Source organism: Eleginops maclovinus, chromosome 11 (genome assembly GCF_036324505.1).
Source record: "Eleginops maclovinus isolate JMC-PN-2008 ecotype Puerto Natales chromosome 11, JC_Emac_rtc_rv5, whole genome shotgun sequence".
In the NCBI taxonomy this organism is placed as follows: domain Eukaryota; kingdom Metazoa; phylum Chordata; class Actinopteri; order Perciformes; family Eleginopidae; genus Eleginops; species Eleginops maclovinus.
In genome coordinates, this window is record NC_086359.1 from 2,604,341 (window position 1) to 2,629,528 (window position 25,188).

The 25,188-nt window shown below is 41.6% G+C and overlaps 2 protein-coding genes across 2 annotated transcripts in view; both read left to right on the forward strand.

Moving 5' to 3' along the window:
• Positions 1-1,846: 1,846 nt before the first annotated feature.
• orai2 (ORAI calcium release-activated calcium modulator 2) lies at positions 1,847-10,417 on the forward strand. Its single transcript, XM_063895736.1, has 3 exons — positions 1,847-2,192; positions 6,220-6,455; positions 8,315-10,417. The coding sequence occupies exons 2-3, from the start codon at positions 6,225-6,227 to the stop codon at positions 8,858-8,860; spliced, it is 777 nt and encodes a 258-aa protein (XP_063751806.1). The 5' UTR covers positions 1,847-2,192; positions 6,220-6,224; the 3' UTR covers positions 8,861-10,417.
• Positions 10,418-12,011: 1,594 nt separating this feature from the next.
• Positions 12,012-25,188, forward strand: part of LOC134872185 (unconventional myosin-VIIa-like) — a 31,992-nt gene continuing 18,815 nt past the window's right edge. The window contains 17 exon segments of the mRNA XM_063895359.1: positions 12,012-12,293; positions 13,861-13,960; positions 16,875-16,943; positions 17,630-17,743; positions 18,297-18,449; positions 19,938-20,122; positions 20,410-20,531; positions 20,759-20,901; positions 20,988-21,101; positions 21,317-21,470; positions 21,602-21,678; positions 21,907-22,026; positions 22,272-22,414; positions 22,669-22,879; positions 22,959-23,094; positions 23,654-23,760; positions 24,253-24,294. Of these exon segments, the coding sequence (XP_063751429.1) occupies positions 16,926-16,943; positions 17,630-17,743; positions 18,297-18,449; positions 19,938-20,122; positions 20,410-20,531; positions 20,759-20,901; positions 20,988-21,101; positions 21,317-21,470; positions 21,602-21,678; positions 21,907-22,026; positions 22,272-22,414; positions 22,669-22,879; positions 22,959-23,094; positions 23,654-23,760; positions 24,253-24,294 (1,839 nt within the window). The 5' untranslated portion in view covers positions 12,012-12,293; positions 13,861-13,960; positions 16,875-16,925.

Here is a 25,188-nt window from a genome sequence, read left to right on the forward strand (position 1 = left end):
GTTCACCTTTGTCATTGTCTGTTGAAGTAGTGGGAGTTTGCTAAAGAAATATCAGCTGTTAAGAGGAATTACATTTTAGAAAATACATATTTTCTAGGTGTTTTAGTACTGAATGATATTGAGGTACATTTTGGAAGACACTAAAGTACCTTGTTCTCCTTTACAGGTATATAGGTATGTTCATTTGCACACAGCATATTGGTTATGGTAGCTCAACCTATACATTCAAACAGTGCTGCCATTGTTATCAACACGAGTAGAGGAGGATGACCAACGATATCCTGAGGTTGTAATGTACCATTTAAACGTCAATAGTAGCCTGAATAATTGTATTGTGGATTAAACACAACATAATGGCCTCTCAGTTTCCTTACAGTGGAGAAAAGTGAGGGTGCTTATCAAGTGAAGATAACTGAATATGGCATCCTACCATCAAATAAAGCTGGATGAAATGCCTCCTATCTGTATTTGCAGTGGAGATAAATGCATACAGTTCCCATAGGGAGACCTATGAGCAGAGAAAATGGGATAAAGCGGCCTCTAGATGCCCTGCTAGTGGAGAAACCAGATAAAGTACCCTGTAAGGTGGCTTTCCAGTGGATAAAGTTCCCCTTCTTCGTGTGGAGAAAAGCTGTTTTGTTTAGTGCTGCATGTAACATTGAAATGTTTATTCTGAGCGTGAGGAACGCCAGGGTTCAATTTTGTTTGATTGCCAGCTCGTCAAAATGGACCCTGCAGTCTTTATAAAAATAGGCTGCATCCAAACGGAGATGTCTGAAATAATACTGGACAGTAATGAATGCACTGCTGTCACTGACACTGGAACTGCCACTGACGTGACGAGAGCCTGCAGGCTGAAGCCCCTCATTTGAGAAATGTGATAGCATATACAGTTTACATAATGTTTGCATACAACACATCGGTTATAGTAGCTCACTTTTCTGTACAGTTCACATGGGACGAATGCTGTGATAATTGTCATCATGAGAACAGGAGGACCAACGGACTGGTGACCGATGACCTGAGGATGTTATGTGCAAAGATTCCTTCTTAAGTTCTTATGACTCCACTAAAGAAAAAGTATGTTGTGGCTTAAAAATGTGTTTCAGTATGTGGTGTATTAAATCTGGTGATATACAAAGGTAGATACTCTCTGAGGTCATAGGTTGGGTAAGAGGAATAGGAGGGGGAAAAACAACATCTGACATATGTCAGGGGGCCCCTATGAACGGACCTATGTCCCCTTAGGGGGGCACACATTGTTAATGATTACCTCAGGTAGGCACACATGCTTTGGATGTGCACATATTTTCTTCTATAAATGGCATGCACAGAGATAGTTCTGGGGGACTTCCACAATTGACTCTGGGAACCTCGTATGGCCCGTGTTGGTGTCTGATACTATGCTGTTGCAATAAACCTTATTATATACAAGCTGGTGTCTCCGGACACTTCTGCATCATCTTCACAAACATCGCTACAAGATATACCTCAAGTACCAAAACAAAATGTCCAATTTTAGAATGATAAAGATATAATAACTGGATAATGACTATTGATGCACTGTAATCAAAGCTGGTACATCTTATTTTATCTTAAAGGTGCAGCCAGTTTTAATGGCTTTGTATGCAGGGTAGCATGTGAATTTACTCCAGGTGGAACTAAAGTATGATATTTCACCACCATTTACCTCCGAATTGTAGTGCAGAAGAAGTAGAAAAACGTAGTTAGTTAATTACACCAATTCTGTTTATACGTATTCAAAAATCGGATTTAATTTGACACTTTTCTAGATGATTTTTTTCGTGCTTTTATTTTGAAGGCAACACGCCCAACCGGAAGTCTCTGTTAAACAACAACACTAGTTTTCTTCAGTGTTCCCCCCGCCTCCGGCTCAGTGTTGTGCTGAGAAACGCCCGAAAGCAGACAACCAAATGCCCGGTGATTTCACCTGACACTCGGGGGGGATAAAGCAAGACAGATAGGCAAAACAAAAAATGTCGGCAAAGGGTCACCCGTTAACCGACCGTTGATCGACGGTTGCAAGCAGTTAATGTGAAGAGCGGAAGTTTCTCCATCAAAACACCGGAAGAGGACCAAATATTTATCCTTCACTGTGTTTTTCAGAGTGGAGAGAAGACTTTCTTACAGTTTGGCAATTTTAATACCTGAAAAGGCACCTTGGTAAACAGGTAAGATGAAATGACAGTGTTTTGATAAAAGAGGACGAGTGAATTCAGAGAAAATGTTGCTAGCTGAAAAGTTAGCTAGCTAGAAGCAGCTGTGCTACGTTGAATGCAGAGATGGAAGAAGTTACTTAAGGCTTAAACTCCCATAAACCTGCTCTTACACAGGAAAAGAAGCTCCTGCAACCACAGTTTTCTGAGTTTTATTTAGTATTAAAGTGTTAATGCATGGGTAAAGTGCAGACAGGAACTGATAATAGACACTTTTATTGTTGTCAATTTCGTTCAATGCTCGTGCATATTTTCTTTCCGGTGAGCTGACCTCAAATTAATCATGTTTATTGGTGTATTCATCCCCTACTTATGTCTGTTCTAGTGCTGCTTCAACCTTATTTCACCTCTGAAGATCAATACAGCCTTATCTTATCTTAAAACAAACAAATTAGCAGTAGCCAAGCTTTATTTGATCATAAACACACACTCAACGATGTTTGCTTACAAACAGGAAGCACCACTAATGCAAAGTGACGAGCAGAGGTGGGAGGAGTACTCAGATCTTTGAGTAAAATTAGAAGTACTCAGATCTTTGAGTAAAAGTAGAAGTACTCAGATCTTTGAGTAAATGTAGAAGTACTCAGATCTTGTACTTGTAACAGTAGAAGTACTCAGGTCTTGTACTTGAGTAAAGTAGAAGTACTCAGGTCTTGTACTTGAGTAAAGTAGAAGTACTCAGATCTTGTACTTGAGTAAAAGTAGAAGTACTCAGATCTTGTACTTGAGTAAAGTAGAAGTACCCAGGTCTTGTACTTGAGTAAAGTAGAAGTACTCAGGTCTTGTACTTGAGTCAAGTAGAAGTACTCAGATCTTGTACTTGAGTAAAGTAGAAGTACTCAGGTCTTGGGCTTGAGTAAAGTAGAAGTACTCAGATCTTGTACTTGAGTAAAGTAGAAGTACTCAGATCTTGTACTTGAGTAAAGTAGAAGTACCAGAGTGTAGGAATACTCTGTCACAGTAAAAGTATTCTAAATGTTCCTCCAGTGAAAGTAGAAAGTACTCTCCTCTAAATGTACTTAAAGTAGCGACAGTAAAAGTAGTCATTGTCTGATTGGTCCATTTCAGAATAATATCTCTGATATGTTTTATAATGATTGATCATTAAAGTGTTCTCAGAGCTGGTAAAGGTGCAGCTAGTTTGAATGGCTTTGTATACTGCAGGGTAGCTGCTGGATTTACTGCAGGTGAACTACAGTCTGATTTAAGGGAGATTATATTTACCATCATTAATCCTAATCTGCCCGGCAACTAAAGGGATTAAATACATGTAGTGGAGTAAAAGTACAACATTTACTCCTGAAGTGCGGTTGTGTAGAAGTACAAATGCCTTAAAATTGTACTTAAGTACTTCAGTGAATGTACTTAGTTACTTCCCACCTCTGGTTGAATGTAAGTGAACTATTCATGTTATTTAACCAGAATACTTTACAGAATAACAGCTATTTCCTCCAGCCTCTACTGGGGCGTAGATTAAAATAAAAAGCTTTATGTTAGCAAAACTTGGTAAACGGATCCTGCTAACTTAGCAGTGTACATCTAAATATACACAAAGTGCACTCAGGCAAAATCAGGAGGTGCTTTACTCTTAAGAGAAGTATAGAGAGCCCTCAGATAAGATACACGTGCTTGTATCACTCTGTAAAAACACTGTGTTAATCAGTAGTTCAGTATAGTTAGTTAATAGTTAAAGAGGCTTTAAATGCAACCCTTTAAGGTTTGAATTTATAGCACAGATTATTTTTGTATAGTAGTTTGAAAGACAGCATTACCTATAGTTACTTTACAAATATGAATAATGACTGGTTGACGGCTCCACCTTCACCAGCTGCAGTGATGAACTCATTAAAGCATCACTATTTCTAATCCACGGAAATGTTGTACATTATTCTGAAAATGGCCATCCTGTATAACTTCTCAGTATATTTTCATTCTACTTCTGTACTATTACTTGTATAAAAAATGGATGCAGGATTTTTACTTGTATTATTACTACTTTTATTTAAGTAAAATACCTGAGTACTTTGTCCACTAAGGCTATTTATAAAGTTACCAGTCTTAGTTTGAAAAATGCGGTGTAGCTATATTAGATATTTTTCTGGTGGCTTGCTGCCGCTGTCACCTCAAAGTTTTTGTTCAGGTTTGCACAAACTTGAAAAACTGGAGTGCGTGTGCCGAAGTACAGCGAGCTTCACATGCACACACACCGCAGACAGAGGTTAAAGTTGCACACTATTAACATTATTCTATTCTTTTGCACATTTTTCCAAGACAGACGTTTCAAATTCTTCGTCCTTGTTAGTGAAAATCTTCCGAATATTCTTATTAAATATGTACAAAAAAGGAAATACACAGAAATTATAGCAAAATGAGAATCAAAGACATACAAAGTAAAATAAAGTCATTTAAAATGTTATAAATGGGTTAGAATAGTATTGCCAATAGATAGTAATGAAAAGTAGCTTAATACATCTATAAAAGGTGTTGAAGCCATTTTGCCTTTCTACCTGATCTATATTTATAATGAAACATTATGAAGGTTTGCATATGATGTTCTATTATTCATATCCATTATTGTGTTTGATTGATGCCGCATTCCAATGTTACGATGTGACATAGGCATGGCTTTGGCCATTTAACAGGGGACAGGTAGCAGGTGCAGGAATGAGTGGAAGGTAAACAATGTGTTAACCGCATGATAGACCGCAGGAGAAATGGGGAAGAGTACCCAAGCTACGCCGCCGTATTATTAGTTTAAAAGTGTTCCGTTTTGTGAAGCATTTTGGTCCGTGGTTTTTCTTTAAATAAAGGCGATAACGGATCTTCAATGTGGATGCACGTTAATTCTTCTGACCACTCATAACAAAAGGCAAGAGATGCAAACAGGGATTTAGCCATCATGAAAAGTCATATACATTATAGATATATATTAGACTTGATGTGAAAAACTAAACGTATGAGAAGATGCAGGAATAAAAAATGATCAAATTCTTCATTATTTCTTTAGTTTATGGTATAACATGTTTGTTTAGTTTTTAGTTCAGTTGTATGTGTTTATTTATGAATAATAATAATAATAATTTTTATTTGGGAGCAGGTTTGTGAGAAAGAACGCTGAATTGAAAAATAAGATGTTGTATTTATAAACCTGGCTTTGTACATTGTGGTGTTGGTCAGGAAATGAGCCTCTGTAAGCAGTTGGCACAAACATGAAAACACTATTGTGTAAAGTCCAATCATTATCTACAACAATAAGAAATCCTTTCAATGAACCTTAGGCAACCAAACCATTCGAAACAGACCGAGAGAACATACAAGAGAAAGTCACTTTGATTTTTACAACAAAGTGTGAGCATGTGATTTATTCTGAGCTCTAAATGTTGTGGTACATCGACGACAAAAAGGGAACTAAAGGAAGGCACCATGCACCACATTTATCAGAGCATCGTAACATAAAGCAAGTTAAGCAACAAGTTGGTTTAAAATACTGCAGCATTGTTTGCCATTCTCCACCGTCAGATCCCCCCAAACACACACACACACACACACACACACACACACACACACACACACACACACACACACACACACACACACACACACACACACACACACACACAAGTTCACTGTGGGTTGCGGGAATATTTGTTGTTTTCCCTAAAAGGGAGATTGTTGAAGATGAACAGAACCATGGAGCTACAGTTATTGTTGGCTAATACTCAATCACACACACACACACAGACAGAGATTGAACTGATTTATTATTGACAGTAAAATGATAAACTATGTTTTAGAAGCAGCAGAAAGATGACTGTTTGTTTCTTTGATTGTTGTTTCATCTCCCTGCCTGCATGAGAAACGTCTCCTCGTGTTTTATGACTTAGTTTTATTTTAGTTTCAGCAAATTGTTCTCGTGTGAAATAGCTGTTTTTTATGGTAATTGTAGTTTTTTGATTGCAGTTGTTCCCCCCCCCCCTCTCAGGTGCTATGAGCAACGAGCTAAACGTGCCAATGGGCTCCCCGGCCCCTGGGGCCTCAGATCGGGCCCCTGAAGGCGGGGGGATGGACTACAGGGACTGGGTGAGGCGCAGCTACCTGGAGCTGGTGAGCTCCAACCACCACTCTGTGCAGGCGCTGAGCTGGAGGAAGCTGTACCTGAGCCGGGCCAAACTCAAAGCCTCCAGCAGAACCTCCGCCCTGCTGTCCGGGTTCGCTATGGTCTGTTACTATCACTATAATAACTCTATATCCAAAACCAGATCTTTCCAACCTCCAAACATGGCCGCTGGGGGTTAATGTTTGAGACTTCGTGCAGCTTTAACGCTTAGGTTTGTCTTCTGGATTTATTTTCTGATAAACATTCCTTTAGTGGCACAAGAAGAACAAAGTAGAGTGATTGGATGTTTCTCCCTGAAACCTACAGTTTGATTCTGCTGTTTATTTCCTTGTTTCTGCTCCTTTTGACTCTTTCTAAGAAGATATTTAATGACTTAAAGGTTCATTTTTTTGTACCAATGATTCAACCAGGAGACTTTTATGTCCATCCAACCATTTTTCACCCATCAACCTGCAGGAAATGAACAGGAACTTTACTTTTACACATCTGACATCAAATCCAAGCCGGTTAAAAAAGACTTTTCTTTTTACACAATCTATTTCAGGAAAAGTTCCTGCAATGAAAATAATACTTGATGAGATAAAATAAGATGTACCTTTATTAATCCCCGTGGGGAAATTCGAGTGTTTAAGCAGCAACGGAGAACTCCAACTACAGAGCTAGCCTTCCTCACGGGCTGGTTCAGCCTGTCAGCATCACTTTTGTTGGTGGTTCCCCCCCAGCACACCACGGCAAAGAAGAGCACACTGGCCCCCACAGATTGGTAGAACGTCTGCAGCAGCCTCGTGCACACGTTGAAGGACCTGAGCCCCCTCAGGGAGAACAGCTTGCTCTGTCCCTTCCTGAAGAGAGCATCAGGGTTGTCACTGCAGTCCAGTTTATTGTTCAGGTGCACTCCCAGGAACTTGTAGGTGTTCACCACCTCCACCTCCTCCCCCCTGATGGTGATGGGGTTTAGAGACCTCTTCGTGCTCCGCCTGAAGTCCACCATCAGCTCCTTAGTCTTGCTGATGTTGAGCTGGAGGTGGTTGTTGTCACACCAGCCTACAAAGTTCTCCACCAGGGCTCTGTACTCCTCCTCGTTGTCGTCTGTGATGCAGCTGACGATGGAGGGGTCATCGGAGAACTTCTGTAGGTGGCATGAGCCGGAGTTGAAGTGGAAGTCAGAGGTGTAGCGGGTGAACAGGAATGGTGACAGCACAGTTCCTTGGGGGCCTCCAGTGTTGCTCACCAGCACATCAGACACGCTGCCCTGCAGTCTGACCTACTGAGGTCTGCTGGTGAGGTAGTCAGTGATCCAGGCCACCAAGCTGTGATCCACCTGCATCAGTGACAGCTTCTCAGCGAGCAGGTGGGGCTGGATGGTGTTGAAGGCGCTGGAGAAGTCGAAGAACAGGATTCTTAGTGAGCTGTGCGGCTTCTCCAGGTGTGAGTTGGCTCTGTGCAGCATGTAGATGAGGGCATCCTCTACACCGATGTTGGCCTGGTAGGAAAACTGTAGAGGGTCAAGGGAGTCACACACAAGGGGTTTGAGATGCTGCAGGATCAGTCTCTCAAAGATCTTCATGACATGAGAGGTCAGAGCTACAGGCCTCCTGGAGTGCTGGGCTGTGTTTTCTTGGGCACCAGGACAATGCAGGGAGTCTTCCAGATCTCAGGCGCCTTCATCAACTGAGTAAAAGTATAATCAGCTAAATGTATTTAAATGTTTCTTTTAAATACCTGAAAACCTATTTTAGCCACCTAACGCACTTTTCCTCCTTTGGTTCAAAATGTCAGTGCAGGGGTGGAAGCAGGACTACAATCTAAAGTGCTTTCCAAACATAGAATATGTAATTTTCTGAAATGGGCCATATGCATGATAAGTAGCTTCTGGTTCTGCATACTTTGGATGCTAATACTTTTGTACTTCCCTTAAGTGTCTGAATACTTCTGTAAACCTGGTTGTCCGTGTACACAGGTGGCGATGGTGGAGGTGCAGCTGGAGATGCATTACAATTACCCCCCCGTGCTCCTCATCGCCTTCAGCGTGTGCACCACGGTGCTGGTGGCAGTGCATCTGTTCGCCCTGCTCATCAGCACCTGCATCCTGCCCAACGTGGAGGCCGTCAGCAACATCCACAACCTGAACTCCGTCAGCGAGTCTCCGCACGAGCGCATGCACCTCTACATCGAGCTGGCCTGGGGCTTCTCCACCGCGCTGGGCATCCTGCTGTTTCTGGCCGAGGTGGTGCTCCTCTGCTGGATCAAATTCCTGCCTGTAGACTCGAGCCTTCCCAAAAAAAATACAGCGACCCCCGCCCCCCCTTCGGACAGCGGATGGCAGGCGGCGCTAGCCTCCACCATCATCATGGTGCCGGTGGGCGTGATCTTCGTCCTTTTCACCATTCACTTCTACCGCTCGCTGGTGCGCCACAAGACAGAGCGACACCACCAGGAGATCGAAGAGCTGCACAAGATCAAGGTGCAGCTGGACGGGCACGAGAGAGGCCTGCAGACCGTGTGACAGACTCCACATTATCTATGTGACGGGCTGAGAGCAGCAGGAATGAGTCCCAAAACCCTGGACGGAGTCAGCATTTAAGCACTTCCTGTTCCCTCGTCTGGAAGTCTATGGTTTCTGAATGTGTATTTGGTTAGATACCTGAAGTAATGGTAAACTCCCATTGGCTTTTTGTGGAGGGAACAAGGGAGATGCTACCTTCAGGGACATCCTTAAAAGTATGTCATCCCTGCACAACTCTGTTTCTGCACGGAGCTTCAAAGCTCCTCACTCTGCAGCACAATTCATGTCATAATGCTATTTTATTCTTAATGGTCAGTAGTCTCGTAGGGTTTGTTGTCGGAGCTCATCTGTGTCTCGTGTGTCGGTGAAGGTTATGCTAAAGGTTTACAAAAAAAAGGGCTATTATGATCTTTGTGCCATATTTGTGCAATGTCTGTTTTTATTGTGGTGTTTGGTGACGACTGGAATCAGTTCCTGGTAAAATCAAATGTTGCGACAATATTTTAGGGTTGACAATATTTACACAACAGGATTTTTGATAAGAAATGAGGATTTAATGACTATGGATGAAGACAATAGAACAACTTAACCTGTCTGTCATGCAGCCATTTCAACCAGAAAAAGACTTGTAATATGAATATTATATCTCACAATTATCCTGTCAAAGAACCTCCAAGTTAAAGGCCAGGAATAACTTTACCTTAGGTCAAAATGTATCTTAAACACTGTGAGCTCTTTACTCTAGTTTCTGAGTTTTAGTTATCTACAAGTCCTTTTCCTTCCCAATGTTAAATGGGTTTAAACGAAGATAAAAGAATCATGTGGTTTATTAAGCTCATCAACAGCTGGATTCAGATTTGATAAAATGCTCTCAAACACCAACTGTGTTTACACTGTCACATACGCCTGTAAAGTCATGCATCACACTGCAAGATCTTAACGTTTGTCTCACTGTAAAGTCTTAAAAATATGTTGCATTCTTGTACAACTATCCGGAGGTTAACATTACTCTGTTTCTATGTCTGAAATCTCCAAAAAGCCTCAAATGTTTTTGTCGTTTTCCTCCTTCTGACAGCTTTTTATTGTATTTTACAAAGACCTCTGCAAACTGCTGCTGCTCAAAGTGCTTAAATATTGCAAATATGAATGTGTTACTGTCAAAATATAGTTCTGCCTTAAAGAAATATTGCCTTTCATGAGCTGCTGTTCTGCAAAAGGTCATGACACAGGCAGATATTTACGGGGAATGTACTGTCAAAGTTTAGAGGCAATGTCACAGTCCATGTCGGCATGACCTCTAAATGAAACATCAGAGATTGTTCAGAAACAAACAAACAGAAATGGTTACTGCGTTTTAAAAAGAAAACTGTTATCACATTCCAAATAAGATGCCTGACCAAAGTGTTTCCTGTGTTTAAAAGAGATGAAGTGCACTTGTAGTTATGTTGAGGTTTTTATCAGAGAACATTTTGCTTTGTATCTCAAGCTTCTGAATGAACCCTGCAGGTCACGGAGACCTGCAACACACTTTCAAAATAAAATACAAATATCAAAGTTGTCATTGTCTCTTCTTCCACATACTATACCATGACTTTATTTATTTTGCACTACTTCTTACTCTACTTGTAAACTTTATATGTTTACTATACTATATATTCTATACTATGACTCTTTTTTTTGACATACTGTAGTATGACTTTGAAAAAGAAATGGACTCAGCATCAAATACGATTTTTTTCAATATTATGAGTTCAAAACTAAAAATGCAACCATGAAAATGAGCATGTTGTGTCCTGAAATTAACTTGGATTTAACCTTGTGATTTGGACTTTACCTAAAGTATTGCTATAGCCTTTTCTTTTGTAACCCAGTGTGAAACATTAAGTGGCTCACCTGATGATGGTGTATCCAGGTTCTCCATTGTTGCCCTGAAAACACCAATACAGACTTTTTACGGTAAACTATCATAAATGCGTTACCTTGTTACGCGGATTAGTTGAATACTCGATTCTGATTGGTCAATTTGGACATTCCAGACCGTTGCTAAGGAAGACGCTTTGTGCCATATCAATCCGCGGTAAGAAGTCCGGTCAATTAACGTACGCTGTGGCCAAAAACAAGTGTTTCCTGCTTCAGAAAACACCGTGGAAATGTTTGATTGTTTAAATTGTGGAGAGCACAACATTTGGAAGCTATGATGGCTGAACTGACCCCAGTTAAGACAAGAACGAGAGCAAAGAGTAGGAAAGAAGACAACACTGGTCGTCAGAGAAATCAACAGAAGACAGACAGGAAGTAAACCCCAAAGGTAACACGGTGTGGGCTCTGGCATTGTTTAAAGACCGGTTAATGTAAAATAAGCTGTGAATAGAGTTGTACTTTTAGAGAAAACCTCCATGAGTCCTGCTGTCATTTAAATTCCAGCCTTTGGTGCTCAGTGTACGGACTATTTTTCTTAGCGGAAGCAAACGGTCATTATTATACAGTATATATCAAATCATTTCCAATCAATATTGTCAGTCAGGTAACAGCTGCCTGGTGATCAGGATCCTGCTCTGCCTGATGATCTTCAAATCAAGTGGAGCTGCGCCTGCTTCTGACCATCTTTCAATAACAATTAATCTTACAATGGATTATAGTTTAGACATCCCTATCACAACCTTCAAGAGTCCAAGCTTACCTTTTTAAATGTCTAATTGTGTTCAAATTAAAGTCCTTGTTCATTCACCTGAATGACAGGTCAATTCACACTGTTTGTTTGTTGTTATTTGTATTCTTATTATCCCTGTGTGTATTCTCATGTGCACGATCTGTGATTCTCTTATTGTGTTGTTGCTATAAAACCTGTATTTCCCTACGCCAATCAATAGAAGTCCATTTTATCTTGTCTTTAAACAAGATGGTAATTCTATTGAAGAACAACAACTTGTATCCCTAAAATGTCAGAATCACAAAGACAAATACTGTCTGCATGGGAATATTCCACTAGTGGTAAACGAGGAAATGTGGTCTTGTCTATGAGCTGACCTTTGTTTTAATGTACCCAGCATGTGGTCACAGAGCAGCACCTTGGGAGTCGTGCCCCTGGTCACCTCCCCGCTGCCACCAACAGGCTCCACCTCTCAGCTAATCAGGATCAGCAGCCATGAAGGAGATGCAGCGAGAGAGTCTGGAGCTCTGACCCGGACGTCAAACTGCAAAGACGCTGAGCCTCGTTCACCACAGGAGGCCGGGACCACCAGAGAAGGGAAACAAAAACGAAGGAGTTTCAAACCAAGAAGGGGGACTAACAGAAAAACAACCAAAACTTCATCCTCCAGATTCTTCTGCATCTTCATTCTCCATCCTGTCAACTCTTGGTCTCCTCTCGCTTCTGCAGAAACAACAGGACTACAAGGGAACCGGAGAAAGACGAGGGGACGTTTATTAAGAGGTAAGAGTGGCAGGTGAACGTGGAGAGAGGCTTATCCCGCAGCCGGGCCTCAGTGCGGCTGCTCTGCTGTAGCTTTAGGCCAAAGCCTCTTACTGCCCTCAGGCCTCTGCCAGCACTTAAAGCAGCCATTATTCTCCCTGAGAGGAAGTACAGTAGGCTGCAGTGTGAAGAAAGGTTTCTGCACTTCCAATTTAGATTCCAGTAGAGATTACTTCATGTTGGATAAGAGAACAGCTCGAAGTGTGTCTGTGAGAGGTTTATTAGATGGAAACAGCAGAGAGAAATGACAGTAGCAATGTTGTTGTTTTAAACTGACAGTAAGAGTTATACGCTATGTATAAATATAAGTGAACATGCAAACAAAAAGTAAATTGATGGATCAGAACAAGATCAAATCCAGAGGGCCTCACTAAAAAGGATCTCCATCTCAAGTAGAGCTTGAACTCTCTTGTTTTTACAGAGGATTAATATTTCAAAATCTTAATCAAAACTTCAGTATTCAGTTTAGACATAAAGATGAGGATGAAAAGCAGTGTATCATCTTATTTGAGAAGCTGAAATTGGATGTTTTGTTTTGAAAACTCACCTAAATGTTTATTAATCCAAATAAATGGATATTATTTTATTCTACTGTTTTATAGGTTTGTCTCAAGCCCTGAAAACGATGTCCAATCACTTGCTTTTTAATGCGCTTTAAAGCCATTCTTCGTTAAACTGAGACAATCCAAACTAAAATCTCCAGAAAGTCTTTTTTTTTAGTGAAAATCTGAGCATATAATGAAGCTTGCATTGTGACACACTTCCTGGTTCAGCCTCACTGTGCTGCAGCTGAGCTCTGAGACAGGTGAATCAGCTTCAAACAAAGCAGCGGTTCAGTTCTGCTGCTTTTCTCCCCTGAGCTGCAGAACATAAAACTGGACCAATGCAGGTCATGGTTAGCATTATTTAAGACATGTCTGCACTCGCTAGTAGTGGAACGTCTGGCAAAGGAACCGCTGTCTTTCTCCTCATATTTAACCTGTGGTATGTTAGCAGGAGTGTTGTTAAGGCCTCGATTCAAGGCCCGCAGGAAACTCTGCTTTCAGTCTTTTCACTAAGCTAACAGCTAGCATGACACTTTAGTATTCATCTTTGAAAATGACCTCTTATTATTGGATTGATGTAAATAACTCGCATATTAGAGAGTTAAAACAAAAAGGTCCCTTTTGAGTGGTAAGCCACTTTATTTCTGTCATTTCTATAAAGAATGTTGCAGGAATAGAAATACGATTAATAGCAAGTTAACTATAGTACTATGAAACTATAGGAGGACTGCGGGGAAAACAGCTCCCTTAACAAAGAACAAACGTCTAAAGACTGTTGAAGAAATACGTGACATCTTGAAACAAAAAAATGTCTAAATAGACAATAAAAAATGCAGCAGGACTGCATGCATAATAACAACTATGCATCTCAGAATACAGACACTATACTTTAAAGTGTTTCCCCCCCTGCACTACCACTTTATTCTGCATTACCGGTGTATTCGTTTTATAAAGTGAAGACACCTGTGTGTTGTTTCCTGCAGAGACTGATCCACCAGCGCTCACGTAACACATGGAAACATTACATTTCCTCAGTCAGAGATGAAAACTTCACGCCTCTGTGTGCCTCTGAATCCCTGCCATGTGAGTCACACACTAACACACACTAACACACGTGCACACATACAGTACACATGCTTGTTAGCATTATGGGCCACACACACAGATTAGCAGCTGATTAGCAAGATTGCTGTTGGTCTCTGAGGAGGTTTTCCTCGGGACTCATGAGGTTTAATGACCTGCTGCAAAATGTGAAACCTGAGCGGAGTTGGAGAAAGTATTCAGATATTTACTTTAGGTAAAACTGGGGTAGAAATGCTCTGTTATAAGTCAAACTCCTGCATGAAATTGTGCATCTGCATCAAAATATCGCAAAAGGACCAACATTAAAGGTGTTTTTATAGTATGCACATTACCGAATCAAATATAGAACATTATTGGATAATAATTATTGATGCTTTAATTTGTTCATTGCTTTGAAGTTGCTGCTAATAAAGGCAATTATATTTCTAGAGTCGTTTTTCTCTCAGAAAAATTGCCCAGAAAATAAAATAAAAGGTACGCATAGTAAAATGTAAACTGGTACCTTCCAACAAATCAGTCACTTAGGCCGGACTAAACTGACTTGTTGTGTAGAAGTACCGCCATCAGTAGCTCTATCTAGCTTGTTTTGTAAAAAAAAAAAAGAAGTCTATTCACAATCTTAAAAGATAATCATCTATAAATAGTTTCCCCTTACATCTAGTGCAAACTGCTCGTCTTTACGTCTGTGTTTGGGACAGGAGCCAGATGGGCACCCTGTGGTTTTGGATAAAAGAACTCAGATTAAGTCCTGGCATTAGCTCGGCTCATTGTGTCTGCTGTGTGGAGGAACTCTACTGCAGAAACACCTGCTGAATATCTGCACTGCTGCTCCAGATTAGCCGTGAACTTGCTCTTTACATCAACACTGTGTCCTTTTGATTTGTTATTGAAGCACAGACACCTAAACTTACTTCCTGCTCCACTAATGGGTCGTTAATAATTAATACACTCATACCCTCCCATTTGCCCCCTGTGACATCTTAATCACTCATACTGTCTGCCTGTTATTGACACAAACACTATTTCTATTGGAAACTTGTTTGTATTTCCAACTATTTTATTTAATTATAGCTCAAAATCAATCTGTTTCTTCATGTTGCTAATAAACATGGAGTAAAGCTAAGCTGTTAAACAGTACCGCTTCTTCTTTCTGCTATCAAATGTTACTTTTACTTTCATACACTTAGTTCAAAACGGCAAATGTGACCGTATTAGTATTTAAAATGCCTCTTCTTTATACTTTGTAAGTCTGTAAACTCCATAGTTCTGCACCTTCATCATAACAGAGGCTAACAGAGCAGCAGGCCGAAATGATTCAGCAGTCATAACTGTTATAACTATGGCTTGTGCTTAAGCGATGGGATTAGCTCGAGGAATCTGAGTAAGCCTTTAACAGCCCCCCCACCCGACCCTTTAACCCCCCGCTCCTCCTCTCCTTCACTGTAGTCCTGCTGAACCAAACAGCTGATTATCTCTGATCGCCCGCTGCCTCTGCTGATGACGTAATTTTGCAGGCCGACCCAGAAAGTAGCGTTGCATTCTTTGCCCTACTTTTTGTGTCTGACCTCACAAAATGGAAAGCAGCCTTGGGTACCTAGAAAGGCGCTATATAAATTCAAATTATTATTATTATTATTGGTTTCCTTGACAGAAAGCGAATGGGATTTTTCCATTGGACTTTAGAATTTGACAGAATATAAAATCTGGGGCAACATTATTATACTTTTGTTCAGCAGGATAATCTCCTCATAACAACTCTACTTTATGATTTCTGAAATAAAAAGCTAATGTTGGGCTATTAAGGAACTACAGCACGGTCACATGACTTCAGGTCACCACCGCTAAGCTAAAGGAGGCTAATGTTGGGCTACAAAGGAACTACAGCACGGTCACATGACTTCACGTCTCCACCACTAAGCTAAAGGTGGCTAATGTTGGGCTATAAAGGAACTACAGCACGGTCACATGACTTCAGGTCACCACCGCTAAGCTAAAGGCGGCTAATGTTGGGCTACAAAGGAACTACAGCACGGTCACATGGCTTCACGTCTCCACCGCTAAGCTAAAAGCGGCTAATGTTGGGCTATAAAGGAACTACAGCACGGTCACATGACTTCAGGTCACCACCGCTAAGCTAAAGGTGGCTAATGTTGGGCTATAAAGGAACTACAGCACGGTCACATGACTTCACGTCTCCACCGCTAAGCTAAAGGTGGCTAATGTTGGGCTATAAAGGAACTACAGCACGGTCACATGACTTCACGTCTCCACCGCTAAGCTAAAGGTGGCTAATGTTGGGCCATAAAGGAACTACAGCACGGTCACATGACTTCACGTCTCCACCGCTAAGCTAAAGGTGGCTAATGTTGGGCTATAAAGGAACTACAGCACGGTCACATGACTTCAGGTCACCACCGCTAAGCTAAAGGCGGCTAATGTTGGGCTACAAAGGAACTACAGCACGGTCACATGACTTCACGTCTCCACCGCTAAGCTAAAGGCGGCTAATGTTGGGCTACAAAGGAACTACAGCACGGTCACATGACTTCAGGTCACCACCGCTAAGCTAAAGGTGGCTAATGTTGGGCTATAAAGGAACTACAGCACGGTCACATGACTTCACGTCTCCACCGCTAAGCTAAAGGTGGCTAATGTTGGGCCATAAAGGAACTACAGCACGGTCACATGACTTCACGTCAATGTTGAACTAATTTCCGAGTTTGAGGACTCATTCCTGCAGCTTCATGTTATTCTATTATGCACTTAGCATGTTTTGATGTGAGAGGAGTACACTTGTGTGCAGATGTTTGATATGTTCTGCTGTCTCTCTTTCATCAAACCTCACACAAAACCACATTACCCGTTCAATATCAATACTTTTTTTTTTTCTGATGCCTGTGACCTGTCTCTGCAGAGCCCTCACATGGTGACTTCTGATGTCCTGCTATCCACCTGAAGCTGAAACATGGTCATTCTGCAACAGGTTGGTCATATTGGGAAGAACCATAGACTGTATAATGTGCTCAGTAGCTGCTTTCAGGTTCTTGTGTCTGTATGACATGTCTCCATGCTTTAATGTTCAGAAAGCTCTTTATTTTTCTCATACTGCCTGTGCTGCAGCACCTCCTTTCACCCTCTGTCTGAAACCAGAGCCAAGTCTGCTCTGATTGGTTAGCTGGCCGGCTCTGTTGTGATTGGTCAACCGCTTAGAGCTGTCCCGCCTCCTCAGCCTATCACGTACAATGTGTTGGAATTCACACTTCTCTAAACCACGTCCTCTCTAGGGTCAGTCGGGTTAAATCACTTCTTCCCTGAGCTGAGGTTGGTCATATTAAACCTCTTTCAGGCTAAACCCTCCCGGTCTGAGAGTTGGCAGCTTAAGTTGGCCTTAACTATTTCCTAGTTATTCAACATACATGTGGAAATAATCACAGACCCTAAACAGTGAGGTTATAGCAGAAAGAAAAGCATAAAGTGTATTACATGACGACTAGCTCACACTACCTCTGCTGCTGTTAACACTTTATAGTTGATTCTTTATTATATGCACTGAATCTAGATTTTCACCAAGAGAGATGCCAAACACTACCTGTATCTCCTCATGTTCCTGGCTATTTCCTCTATTAATGTGAATACTGGGTGATTTCATGTGTCTCTTTGATGATCCAGGGGGACTATGTGTGGCTGGACCTTAAGACGGGTCGAGAGTTTGACGTCCCGGTGGGAGCCGTGGTCAAACTGTGCGACTCCAGACAGATCCATGTCCTGGACGATGAAGGGAAGGTAAGACAAAAGCATAGATGGAGGATGAAGGAGGGAAGTTTCAGAGTTCTTTGAGACACTTTTAATGTGAATAAGCCTCGTTAAAATCCACCATATGGAATATTTAATAACTTGTATCCAGTATTTTATGTGTCGTCTTAATTCATAAAGGAGAATTCATAAAAAGATTCAGTTTTTCTTATCATCTCTATCAGTAATAATAGATTTTATCCACCAGATAAGAAGTGGGCAAAAACCTTTATCTTTTTTACTCTCAATTATTATTATATATTATTATTATTTATTATATGAGGTTTATTTATTTGTATTTACTGTACTTACTTAAGTTGAGGTGATGTCTTTTGTATATCATTTATGAATCTAGCATTGATTTTATTGAATTCATTTTTTGTGTGTCTTTTAATGTAGGAAAAAAAGTGCCATAAAATTATAATTATTATTAAATCTAAATAACGAATGAATAAAACTACAACAATCACATTATAATAAATCCATTCAATTATAAATCTTCCAGTTAAATATCCGCTTCCTCCCTTTACTCCACCACACACAGGAACACTGGATTTCTCCTCAGAATGCCACCAACATCAAACCCATGCACCCGACCTCGGTGCACGGCGTGGAGGACATGATCCGTCTGGGCGACCTGAACGAAGCCGGCATCCTCCGAAACCTCCTGATCCGCTACAACGAGCGGGTCATCTACGTCAGTAATCCCTCTGTTCCCCCCCCCCCACCCTGAGTACACAGAGTACACACATGTTTACTGCGTCTGTTGTCTCTGAACATGGAGGGTTATTGGCCGCAGTCCAGAGGAGTTCAGGTTAATCTGTTTACATGCAGCTCCAACAATCTGCATTTTACTGGTCCTATAAATAAAGAAATAAACATGTCCTCACATCCCGGATAGACCAAGGTGTCCTCACATCCCAGATAGACCAAGATGTCCTCACATCCCAGATAGACCAAGATGTCCTCACATCCCAGATAGACCAAGATGTCCTCACATCCCAGATAGACCAAGATGTCCTCACATCCCAGATAGACCAAGATGTCCTCACATCCCAGATAGACCAAGTTGTCCTCACATCCCAGATAGACCAAGATGTCCTCACATCCCAGATAGACCAAGGTGTCCTCACATCCCAGATAGACCAAGGTGTCCTCACATCCCAGATAGACCAAGATCCACAGGTTTACTTGTGAAGGGGAAGAAACAGGGATTTTACCAATTAAAGACCTTATCTCTTAATTGTTTTAGTTGTTTTTATACATACATTACCCAAAACCAGGTTACTTACTTTGAATATTCCCTGAGAAACTAAAGATATTTCTGATAATAACTTCAGAAATAAGAGTTTTTATCTCTCTGCCACTGGGAGCTGTTTTGATCCTAAAAAGCAAAGAGTTAGATTCATAAAACTCATTCATAAAACGGATTGATTGGCTGCAGTCCAGATAAATTGTTATTCAGGTTAATCTGTTTACATGCAGCCTCAATAATCTGCACTTTGCTGGTGCTATAAATAAAGAAATAAACATGTCCTCACATCCCTGGTAGACTCAGATCTGAGTTTACTTATAAAGGGAATGAGAAACAGGGATTTACCGGTGGATATAGTACGGTGGATATATCCTGAAAACATATTGATGTACTGTGTTGTGTCTCTCCTTCTAGACTAATTGTGGTGGAAGGGTGAGTAAAAAAGCTGGTGTGACAAAAAAATTAAATAACCTGATTCGTGCAAATCTGTAATTCTAATAATCCCTGAAAATATTCATAATTTTGCCAATTTTTTTATCCTTTAATCTCAGTTTATTTTTTTAATTACTCAAGGTTTGCAAACTTCTCTTCTGACTTCCTCCCACTAACAACTCTTTTAATTGATGTTTCTTCTCCGTGTTCTTCAGTAGCTTTTTTAAAACCTTTTGGAATAAATCTGGGTTAGTGTTTGGAGTAAATCAATACTAATGAATAACAGTAATGCTTTAAATTTAATGCAACTCTTACAATTCCATGTGATTAATAACACAGACTCTGGGTTCCTTCTCTCTGTAAATGCATTCCACTTTCCTATCAGTCAAATCAGAAAGACTTAGAATGACGTGGAGAATATAACAGCTGATTGATTTAGGATGAACTGTCTCTAAAATGCATTTCTTTTTTTAACTCCCACTCATCTTTTTCCTGCAGACGTACACAGGCTCCATCCTGGTGGCGGTGAACCCATACCAGCTGCTCCCGATCTACAGCCCCGACCAGATCCGCCTCTACACCAACAAGAAGATCGGAGAGCTGCCGCCGCACATCTTCGCCATCGCAGACAACTGCTACTTCAACATGCAGCGCAACAACAAGGACCAGTGCTGCATCATCAGGTGGGAGCACATACGGTCTGCCAGCATCAGCAGGCTGACTACCACCTGATTGTGTAACAGTCCTCTGTGTGTGTGTGTGTGTGTGTGTGTGTGTGTGTGTGTGTGTGTGTGTGTGTGTGTGTGTGTGTGTGTGTGTGTGTGTGTGTGTGTGTGTGTGTGTGTGTGTGTGTGTGTGTGTGTGTGTGTGTGTGTGTGTGTGTGTGTGTGTGTGTGTGTGTGTGTGTGTGTGTGTGTGTGTGTGTGTGTGTGTGTGTGTGTGTGTGTGTGTGTGTGTGTGTGTGAGACAGCGGTGAGTCTGGAGCCGGGAAGACAGAGAGCACCAAGCTGATCCTGCAGTTCCTGGCAGCCATCAGCGGGCAACACTCCTGGATCGAACAGCAAGTCCTGGAGGCCACGCCCATCCTGGAAGGTCAGAAATAAACATCTGGAAAACACACGTCAAGTCTGACTGTTCTGGAGCTGTCAATCATACCGAATGATCCTAAGAGTCAGATTAATGCTGCTTTTGTTGTATAGAACTGTAGTGTGACTCTAAAGACTGCTTAAAGTGGCAGATCTTAAGGTTTCTTGACATCACATGATCTACAGCAATGATCTTTTACCCCGGCTCCCTGTTGGATTTGTTGATCCATTCAGCCTTCGGGAATGCCAAGACCATCCGTAACGACAACTCCAGCCGCTTTGGGAAGTATGTCGATATCCACTTCAACAAGCGAGGCGCCATCGAAGGAGCCAAGATAGAGCAGTACCTGCTGGAGAAATCCCGAGTGTGCCGACAGGTGAGACACCAGGTCCTCCTCCAAACATCCTCAGTGGCATTTTCAGTCCACTAATGTCTGCTTTCCCTCCCCCTGTCCTCCTGCAGGCTCCGGATGAGAGGAACTACCACGTGTTTTACTGCATTCTGAAGGGCATGGCTCCGGAGATGAAGGCTAAGCTCGGCCTGGGACTCGCCACGGACTACTCCTACCTCACCATGGTGAGAACGTCTGAGTGATTACTGAAGTATCGGGTTGTTGTTGAGCTCTAAAGCTAAAAACTCAACCTACAATCTGATGTTTTTCAAGTCTCAAATGTACTTAATGTTAACACTAAAGCAGATCTTTTCAATAGGGCACATTCAAACAAAAACAGCATCTTCTTTTCCTCAATCCACTCTTCTATTGAGGATAAAAAGTGTGCTCTTCATCGCAGGGTAAGTGCACAGCGTGTGACGGCAGAGACGACCTGAGGGATTACTCCAGCATCCTGTCGGCCATGAAGGTCCTCATGTTCACGGAGACGGAGAACTGGGAGATCTCCAAGCTGCTCGCCGCCATCCTGCACATGGGAAACCTGCGCTACGAGGGTACGGCCATCGGCGCGCACACACACACACACACACACACACACACACACACACACACACACACACCCTTTACTCACGAAGGCTAACTGAATCAGAGACGTGATGAGAGATTTATTTGTGTTTCTTCTCAGCTCGTACGTACGACAACCTGGACGCCTGTGTGGTCGTGAGATCCCCAGACCTGGTGACTGCTGCTTCACTGCTGGAGGTGTGTGTGTGTGTGTGTGTGTGTGTGTGTGTGTGTGTGAACATTTATTAATCAGTAAAAGGACAATTACTATGCTATGAAATAACTTTGCATTGTACAAAAAAATATGCAGGTCCATCGGGGAAGTGTAGTTTACACAAAAGAAGTAAAATAACATCCCAGGCTGTGAGAATTATTCCATTAGATTATTTAAAGCATGCAATTCATTCTCTAATGTGTGTGTGAAAGGTGGACCCGAAGGATGTGATGGTGTGTCTGACCACACGGACTCTGATCACACGGGGGGAAAGTGTCGCCACGCCGCTTAGCGTGGAGCAGGGCCTGGACGTGAGGGACGCCTTCGTCAAGGTACACGTCTTTTTTCACCACAGAGACAGAAATCTGTTATCCTGAACACTCAAAACCTCTGAGGTGTGGTTTGGTGTCAGGGAGGAATATGCAAACAGGTTGAGCTGCCTTCCTGCCAGGATGGATTTGCCTTTTGTTGGCCGGTGCTCTGACTGTATATCTGCAGCCCAACAAATCCCACAGAGAGCAGCGCTCACATTAGTCCAATAACCATTTAAGATGTGTTCCTTCTGCTCTCTTCCCAGGGGATCTACGGGCGGCTGTTTGTCTGGATCGTGGATAAGATCAACGCGGCCATCTTTAGACCGCCGTCCTGCGAGAGCAACATCGTGCGGCGCTCCATCGGGCTGCTGGACATCTTCGGGTTCGAGAACTTCATCGTCAACAGGTGATTTTGTTCTGAAAGCATCGATAATGGTCTGTTTATCCAACACAGAAATCCACTGTTTTGACCCTAATTTGTAAAATCAAACACTGGTTTTCCTTCCAGATAAAAGGAGGTTCTTCCTTCATTTTTTTTCACGGTTATAATATAAATAACCTGTGGAGATAATTACTCGATTACACTCGTTTTAACTGCGACTTCACTGTCTCAAATTCTGTATTTCACTTCCTCCTCCTCCTCCTCCCTCTCCTCCGTAGTTTCGAGCAGCTGTGCATCAACTTCGCCAACGAGAACCTGCAGCAGTTCTTCGTGCGGCACGTCTTCAAGCTGGAGCAGGAGGAGTACAACCTGGAGGACATCAGCTGGCAGCACATCGAGTTCACCGACAACCAGGATGCTCTGGACATGATCGCCAACAAACCCATGAACATCATCTCGCTGATCGACGAGGAGAGCAAGTTCCCCAAGGTGTGTGTGGGGGTTCACTGGATGCATAATGTACTCAACAATGGCGACTTGATCTAACCTGGACGGTGTTGCTCTGCAGGGCACCGACGCCACCATGCTGTACAAGCTGAACTCACAGCACAAGCTGAACTACAACTACATCCCGCCGAAAAACAGCTACGCCACTCAGTTTGGGATCCAACACTTCGCCGGCGTGGTGAACTACGAGACCAGAGGTTCGTCCTGTTTTATTTTTATTGATAGGTCATTTTTCATGCGTGTCAATTTGAGCTTTGGGGTCATTTTGACAGAATTTCTCACTATTTTCTACATCATTGTTTCATTTTTAAAGAGAGAAGAAACCTTGAGATCAATCATTTATGAACATGATATTGTTAATTGATATTGCTATTGTTCCAACGAGCTCCACCTTAACCAACTACAGCAGTATATCCTTCTTTCACAGTAATGAATGAATAATAATAATAAAATAAAATGTTAATCCTTTCATTAAACCTAATTTTTATGCATTTTTTTGATCCGGACAAGGTGTTCTTGTCCGGATCAGGCCTCCGGATCAGGCCCGGCTCAGGCCTCTTATTTCAAGCAGACCTTTGCACAAGATACAGAAATAAATACACATCCAATCCAAGCATTCACAGACAGATACTTCACAGACAAACATCATACTATTTCTCTATTTTCATAACGAATACTCACATGATTTTCATAGATAAAGGCTGATGTTTCCTCTGGTGATGCAGTCTAAATACTGCTTTCTTATGTACCATCAAGGGTTCCTGGAGAAAAACCGAGACAGCCTCCACACCGACATCATCCAGCTCGTTCACTCGTCCAAGAACAAGTTCATCAAGCAGATCTTCCAGGCGGACGTGGCCATGGTGAGTCCAGAAACACGCTGACATCACTTAAAGGCCTAAAGTCTGCTGTGAGGATGGTAGGGCTGGACAGTATGGAGGAAATCTAATATCAACATGAAGACAAGATGGCAGTGTTGACTAAAGAGTGGTGCAGGAATGAGTCTCAGGATCCCGTCATCGTGGTTTTGTGTGATTTGAGATAAAGACTCATCAGTAATGTGAATTTAACGGCTAAAGGCATCCACTACTATAGCTAGAAGAGACTGCCAAGTGAAAAAATCACTTCACTTTCCTGTAATGCAGCTTTTGAAACCAGGAAAGGACCAGTATGTAAGAGGATATGTAGTCCCGTATGGCTCTGTGTGACGGACTAATGTATTTCACCTCCTTTGTGAAGACTTTAAGATGTTTCTGTATCGTTTGCCTCTCTTGATCCTTTCCTTTCTTCTAACTAACAGCTCCTCTCATTCCTCTCTTGTTTCCCGTCTTCTTCTTCTTCTTCTTTCGCTTCAGTTTCTGTGCGGCTATCAGCAGCCCAGCACTCCCATTCCTAAGGTAACCAACGTCCTTTAGAAACACTGAATAAAACCCTCTGTGTGTTTCGCTTAATCTGAATAAGACCCTCTCCTGCTTTCCACAAGCTTTCCTTCTTACCCTACAGGTCGTTGTAGCAGAAGTCAGAGGAGCACCTTTGTATTTAATGAGCATTTAACCAGCAGACTCTCTGATACACACTCCTCAATTCTAATTATTACTTTTGACGACTTGAGGGCTTTCTAAGAAGACATTCCCATCATGATTTCTGTTTGGGCTTCTCTAAAACTCTCAATCAGTGAAGACCACTGCCAGAGATGTTGTCTTGTTTTAGTAGAAATAATGTGCCCCCTGTGCTCAGTGTTTGTCCTCATGCTGCAAACTACTCACCGAATATGGTTTAAATGAAATCCTGAAATCTCTACAAATGCAACTTAAGTAAAGTTAAAGGAACAGACAAAAATAAACGTGAATTCAAATAATATTTCAGAACTTTTGACATGCCTGTGAGACTGTCTTTGACCTTTCAAACTGAGGAAAACAATTACAACAACTCAAAAAAGTCCAGATTAATTAATTTAATTGCCAATTAATTATTAGAATTCCAAAACAAGTCTTAAAAATATTTGCTGGATTCTGTTTTTCTTATTTGTTTCAAGATTTATTTAATTGGAAGATGCTTCTTTACATTAAATGTACAGTGTACTTCTGACATATACTTATTAGTTATAAACATATTAATGATACGTCAACTTAAATATAAAATGAAAGTAAAATATTGAATAAAATAAGTACACACACTCAAAGCAAAAATATATATATTTAATGATATGGATATTTCCAAATAAAATGTACAAAAGATATCGCTCTCTTTCAGTTTCAGAGGAGCGAAACCCCCCAAAATTCTGCACCATA

Excerpts from the sequence above, each read along its gene's own strand:
- orai2 (XM_063895736.1), top strand. The coding sequence starts at position 6,225 with ATGAGCAACGAGCTAAACGTGCCAATGGGCTCCCCGGCCCCTGGGGCC. Across the intron at positions 6,456-8,314 it reads TGCTGTCCGGGTTCGCTATG|GTGGCGATGGTGGAGGTGCA; the intron begins GTCTGTTACTAT and ends CCGTGTACACAG.